The sequence below is a fragment of the Elaeis guineensis genome, chromosome 4 (assembly GCF_000442705.2).
Source record: "Elaeis guineensis isolate ETL-2024a chromosome 4, EG11, whole genome shotgun sequence".
Classification (NCBI taxonomy): Eukaryota; Viridiplantae; Streptophyta; class Magnoliopsida; order Arecales; family Arecaceae; genus Elaeis; species Elaeis guineensis.
Window position 1 is genome coordinate 33,267,428 of NC_025996.2, and position 6,867 is coordinate 33,274,294.

Genomic DNA, 6,867 nt, shown 5'->3' on the forward strand with positions numbered 1-6,867 from the left:
AAAATTGTATGTATTTTGATCAAAGATTCCGAATTGATCTATATGGATCATGTAATCCATATTTGCTAACTAGACACACAATAACTCGAAGTTCGGTCACATGATACAGTCTAAAATAACCTCCTTTTTTTTTCTCAATGGCTGTGATTTTATTTTGCTGCAAACGATGCTGACATTGATATCAGCATTAATAGGTCTTAATATCTTCGTTATTACAAGAGAAAAGGAAAGGAATTTTAACACCTTCATCTTTACTATTTTTGCCCTATGTTAGAATTGTACCGTATCACACCATCCCAACTTCCTATCCCTTTTCATCTTTGTTTTTGTTTGGAGGGAATAGAAGACGACTTTCTAATTGAAGATGTGGTAAGTATCATGCCTCATGTTGTTATTTTTAAGGAACACTTGTATAGACACCCCCTCTAACTTTTTATGATTTATATTTACACTCCACATATTTCAATCTTGCCAATTAGACTCTAAAAGCTATAAACTTGTTGTAACATAGCCCAAACATCCGCTTGAAGTTTAACATCACTATCTATGAGGGTGATATCACTAATGTACCCCCAGATTTTTATGTCAGTCTAAACACAACTCTTTGAACTTAGTATGAATGAAATTGTGTATCTAAACTCATCTTATGACAATCATATGTTCATGAATTCTTATAAAAATAGACGGTTGGATTATATTGCAATCAAAAATAAAATTAATATTTAATTGAAAAAAATAAAATTTTTAAAATATAAATATAAATAATAAAATATTGAAGAGATGTTGCTATAATTTTTTATATTTTTAATTACTTACTCTTTTTTTTCTTTATCTTCAACAATTAAGATTTTCTTAAATAGACCATGATAGCACAAAAGTTTAAGTGGCCGCTAAACATATTAATTGGTCAGCACACCTATAGAAAATTATTGCGAAGCTCGGATATGTCTTTTTCTGAAGAGCCAGAGGGAAAGGGTGTTTCCCTCGAAGTTCATTCATTTAGTAAAGATTATTTACAGGACGTTGTGGTCGCGTGAGTCCCGTGAGGAAGAGATTGAAGTGATCACGTAATGAGTGACATGGGAACGTGGGGTAGGATACTGTGAGAATCATATATATATATATATATATATATATATATATATATATATATATATAATAATACTTTATGAAAGGATATCATGGTGTTGTCAATTTAATTTTTTAAATAAATTTGATTGTGCCACGTGGATAGAAGAGCATTGAACCACCAATTTAACTAAAGACTTCCTCTTCTCCTCTCCCTCGCCATCCTCTCTCCCTCTCTCCGCCTCCCAAGATGAGTGGCGGCTTTAGGGTTTCGATCCCCTCCAACGTGACCTCCTCCCCATCCTCTCCTGTGCCGTTGTCGGTTGCTGCAACCACAACTCCGTTGGAGGTATCGATACCTTCCTCCTTTCTCTATTTCTCTATATTATATAGATCTTTAACCCGCATGAACACATAGAAAGACGCCTCCTTTCGTTCTGGAAAGTTTATTTTCATGTGGATGTTCGTCTTTTCATGTGTTTTTATATAGATTAAGTCAATTTACAATCCACAAATCGGCATATGTTTGATTCTTCAAGAAGGGTTTCGTTCCCCTCCAACGTGACCTCCTCTCCATCCTCTCCCATGCCGTCGTCGGTTGATCCAACCACAACTCTGTTGGAGGTATCGATACCTTCCTCCTTTCTCTGTTTCTCTTTATCATATAGATCTTTAACCCGCATGAACACATAGAAAGATGCCTCCTTTTGTTCTGGGAATTTTATTTTCATAAGGATGTTCGTCTTTTCATGTGTTTTTATATAGATTAAGTCGATTTACAATCCGCAGATCGGCATGTGTTTGATTCTTCAAGAACAGTTGTTCTTTGAAGCTGAATTTTTTATTTATGTTTCTGTTTATTTTGAATATGGTCAACTCTTCATATTTTAGGTCGAGGATGATGACGGTGGATGTTGGCGCAAGGGTGCGTGTGCTCCTCTCTCTTTTTTAAGTTTGTTTGTTTGCTTTTTTCTTTTTTCTTTTTTTTTTGTACTGAAGATTGTTCTGGATTTTGATGCGGTGACAGGAAGCGCTGTCGTGGATATGTAAGCGAAATGCAAGAGTTTGGGTAATTCGTTTCATATGTTCGATGAAATGCTCAAAACGAATTGGTTCTCATGGAGCGCAGTTATTGGGCTTGTGCTCAAAATGAGAAATTCATGGACGGGTTGGATATGTTCATAGAGAAAAAATCTACAGTAATTTGGTATTTTCTTACATTCTTAATTGCTTATAATTTAAATTAATTTCTTCAATTATCTGTCATTGATTTTTGGTTGAATGATTGTGTTGAAACGTCTTACTTAATGTAAGAAAACAATTTAAATTATTTTAGATTAACAATTAAAATAATTTTGCGTTATTAATTTTTTTTAACACTGTACTATTTAAATGTTTAATTATTTTGTTTTTAACCGAAATTATGTGTTCTTAATTTTGTGATCAATGATTGGATTGTTTTTATTTAAACATGGATTTAATAAATTCTTCCAACACTACATGAATCTGTTGGTTCATGAATGTTTTCATATTTCTTAGATTAAAAGAAAATTAAATTCACATAGAATTTTCCGCCTTAGTTGCTTCGACATTTGTGGTAGATATTTCTTTTGGTGCCATTTGATTAATTATGTTGCTTAGATTTTAGTGTCCTTTACATTTAATTAACTTTGAATTGTATTTGCTTTTTTAACATTCCATGAACAGAGAGATTCATGAACTATCTATTTTTGGTTAGTAGATTCCATGGTAGAAGTCCAGTGTTTGGATTTATTTCAATCATTAAATGTCTTTAGTAATTGTTTCCCCTATTTAAGTCCCATTGATCCCCATTTATTTCTCTGTTTTATCATCTCTACAATGTGTTTGGTTATCCATGTTAACTTGGGAGATTTACATGTTTGAAACATCTCAGGATCATTTCGTTGGGCACCATTTTTTGCTTTACAAAAATGGAATTCCTTTTTCACAATGCTCTTGCTGCTTTCAAAGTACAAATTAAGAGCATTCCGGTGCTTGGTCTTGGAATCTGTACTTCTTCTATTTCTGCAATTACAGAGTTCTTGGATCTGTATTTTGTTTCTTTGGTTTAGATTAGAGACTGAATGTAGCTTATTTGTATCTGATTTGACAGAGCTGTCTTTTGGGTTTCAGACTGTATCTGATCACAGACTGAATTGAATATAGCTTATTTGTATCTGATTTTCAGAGTTGTCTTTTAATTCATACAACAGTTAGAAAAATAATTCTAATAGGTACAATATACTTCATATAAAAAACTAAGTCCAGTAGAAAATATTCATATAGCTACAACAAAGTTCAAAAAATTAAGTTTACCTTAGCAAAAATTTTTTTCACCTAAATATTATTGAAATGTTAGCGTTATTTTATAATCATATTATATTTTTTAAAAAAAATTTCAACTCTACTACTAAACTTTTTTTACGTTTTCAAAAAATTTCATCATAACACATTTTGTTACTCGAAAACCCGTGCATTGCGTGGGGCCGGATGTACAAAAATAATTTAGTCTCTCTTTCGAGGACGGGGGACCCACCGCCTTCTGCTTCTTCGAGACGGAGAAGAACTAGGAGAGGAGCAAGGAGGAGGAGGAGGAGGCGGCGGGGGGAGCGCCAAGGAAGAGGAGGAGAAAGATGATGAGGGAAGCGGCCGCACCGACATGGAAGTCAGAATCCCGTGCAACGCATGGGTCATCAACTAGTTAAAAGGTATTACAAAGGGTTCGTGGGGCTACTGGGCTGTCTGTAACCCAACTATTACTTCTGAAGTGTGTGCTCTGGTGCGCAAGTGCCTGGTGCTTGCAGAGGGCGCCTGGGTGACATACTCACGTCACCTTTGTGGTGGAGAGAGTCCACTCTAGGGCACGAATCAAACATTCCCAATGTTTTGGGGGGGGGGGTGTCCTCAGTGAAGGGCAGCTACAGCATGGGTTTCGTCCCCCCACCCCTTCCTTTTCCACTACCCCAAAAAAAAAAAAAAGAAAAAAAACAAAAGTTGGGCTATCTCCCTGATTGCATTGTTTTCCTCTTTCCCCAAGGTGCAAATGCAGTCGTTCCAATTCAACATATGGTTTCATTTTGTTGTGTCTTTTCCTTTCTTTGGCGATCGGCGACTATTCTATAAATAAGAGGATCACTTCTTTCATGATTTCCATAGCTGAGAATGCTTCAAATCAAAAGTTTCTGTTGTTTTGTTCTTTTCAGATCATCCAATGTGCTGTTAACAAGAATGACGTAATAACTTTACCTTGGTTCTTGTTTGAGAAGCTCTAGAACCATTCCTTCCAAATTTGAGTGATGTTGCATGGCAAATTTGGGTGTTGTAATCCATTGGTTGTGAATACCCATAGCGTTCTGAAGTAAGAGCAGTTCAGCAACAAATGATCTACTGTTTCATTGTAGTTGTGACAAAGCTGACACAACGGATCAACTTGCATTCCTTTTTTTCTTGAAATGAGCCAGCCATTCAAAAAGCTTAACTTTCTCAAGGAGTGGCAGTTTCCAAATAATCTTCCCGATTGCATGGTGCACCCTGCCGTTGATGAGAAAATAGTAGCAATTTTTCACAGAGTATTTTGTTGTTTTACTCCATTTCCATATTCTTTGATCCTCTTCATTTGTTAATCTAATATCTGAGATGCATCTAAGTAGCTTCCGAAGGTCTTCTGTGGCTCCATAACTGAGGGGAGTTTTGAAGTTTAATGACCAGTGCGCACAAGAGAAGAAGCTGGCAACACTGATCGACAGTTGCTTTGCGAATGGTAGAAGATCGGGTAAATCATGGCTTAGTGGTGAATCTGTAAGCCAAGAATCATACCAGAAAGATGTTAATTTACCGTTGCCCACTTTTGAAAGGGTAAATTCTTGAATTGCTTGATGACCCCTTTCCAAAATGGCGTAGCTGCTGTTGAGGTTGCATTGCATGTAGGTAGCAGTAAACACTTTCTGTAGTCTTTGCTTTGGATGATCTTCTTCCAAGGCATTTCTGGTTGTGAATAGAAATTCCACCACCACTTCAAAATTAGTGTGCGATTTAGCATTTTGAGATTCTTGATCCCCAACCCTCCCATAAGTTTAGGTCGACATATCATTGATCAGTTTGCAAGATACTTGATTTGTCTGCATGATTTGTCACCTCCCCACAGGAAATTTTGACATGCACTGTTGAGTTTCCTAATAATTGAATTTGGTAGCAGAAAAATCATCATATCTAGTATACTGAGATAGTGTTGAGGATGCTGTTGATAAGTGTTAGGCGGCTAGCCAAAGACAAAACCTTATGCCTTCTAGCCTGTGAGCTTTTTGTGCAGTTTTTCCAAAAGGAAGTTCCAACTGTGGGCTTTCAATGGTGTGTTATGAAGGGAGATACCCAGGTAATTGATTAGCAGCTGCACAGCAGAGCATCCGAGCAGCTTAGAGTAGTTTTTCATTTCATCGGTTGTTAGGCCAAGCCCAATGAGACTGCTCCTGCTAAAATTAATTTTTAAACCAGTGAGGAGTTCAAACGAGTATAAGATGAGTTTTAGCATGTTGATTTGGTTCTTTGATGCTCCACAGAAGATAATGGTGTCATCTGCATATTGTAGGCATTGAGTTCTCTCCATTGCATGGCAAAGGCCTAAGCCAGTGATAAGCTTGTTTGCCACAGCATGAGAAAGCATCCGGCTTAACAAATTTGTGATCAAAATGAATAACAGTGGGGAAAGCCGGTTACCTTGCTTCAGCCTTTTTTTGCTTCAAAAAGAATTCTTCACTTCTCTATTGATGTTGAGTGAGGTGTTAGATTTAATCACTGAAAGTACCTATATCTCCGCCATCTAGGACAAAAGCCTCTTCTTTCTACCAACTGACTCAGGAATTGCAATGATGCCTTATCAAATGCTTTTTCAAAATCAATTTTACATAATATTCCTTGCTCTTTGGTCTTTTTGCAGTGAGAGATGACATCGGCAGCTGTGATATAACTTTCATGAATCATTCTATTCCTGAGGAAGATTTGATTGAGTCTCTGCTACAAGTGAGTTCATGACTTGTCCAAGCCTCATGGATAGTACTTTGGAGAAAATTTTCATGATACTATTTTCCAAACTAATTGGGCGGAAGTCTTTAACATCTACACTTTCTATTTTCTTTGGTATCAAAACAATTTTTGTATAGTTCAGCCTTGACAGGTCTGTTTGTGAGCCATAAACAGCATTGAAGAAGGCAAGGATGTCTGGTTTCAGGGTCTGCCAGTGTTTCTGAAAGAAAGAGATTGGAAAACCATCCAGGCTAGGAGCTTTGTCTCTTGGGAGGTTGAAAACAGCATCCTTAGTTTCTTGTTCAGTGAATGGGCTTTCTAGGGGGCTGAGATACATATGGTTTTCTAGATAAAGTTTCTCCTATTTGCATCCACCAATGAGTCTTTGTTGCATCCGAAGATCACTGAATAAAAGTCTAAGAAAGCTTTCTGATCGAATGTCAGCTTGATTGTCAAAGACTTTGCCATCTTTTTGTATTTCTGTGATATGATTTTTCCTTCTATTGGATGCACATATGTGAAAGAACTTAGTATTTCTGTCACCTTCGGCCAGCCATAACTGTCTGGATCTTTGTCTCTAGCAGATTTCTTCTTATTGGATTTAAGTATCAAGCTGAATTTCGAGGTTAATTCTTTCACTTCGCTCTTCTGCCGCCAGGTTTCTGTCTTCTTCAAGGTGGTCAATGGTTCCTATTCTAGCTTCTGCATCTTTTTTCTGTTGAAGTAAATTTCCAGCATTGTTTTTGCTCCGTGCTCTCA

At 36.7% G+C, this 6,867-nt stretch overlaps 1 protein-coding gene across 28 annotated transcripts in view; it reads left to right on the top strand.

Annotated features, from left to right (window-relative positions):
• Positions 1-1,254: 1,254 nt before the first annotated feature.
• Positions 1,255-6,867, top strand: part of LOC105043083 (uncharacterized) — a 6,627-nt gene continuing 1,014 nt past the window's right edge. Inside the window, exons 1-8 of one of the 28 annotated variants that reach the window (XR_012140887.1) lie at positions 1,256-1,417; positions 1,559-1,692; positions 1,960-1,993; positions 2,096-2,114; positions 2,198-2,275; positions 2,984-4,944; positions 6,023-6,105; positions 6,693-6,784. Coding sequence is in view for 1 of the 28 variants with exons in the window: in XM_073256253.1 (XP_073112354.1) it covers positions 1,591-1,692; positions 1,960-1,993; positions 2,096-2,114; positions 2,198-2,275; positions 2,984-3,161 (411 nt within the window). In the remaining 27 variants the exon portion in view is untranslated. Of the gene's footprint in view, positions 1,418-1,558; positions 1,693-1,959; positions 1,994-2,095; positions 2,276-2,983 lie in introns of all 28 variants that reach the window. The other 27 variants (XR_012140888.1, XR_012140882.1, XR_012140883.1 and 24 more) reach the window with 27 other exon arrangements.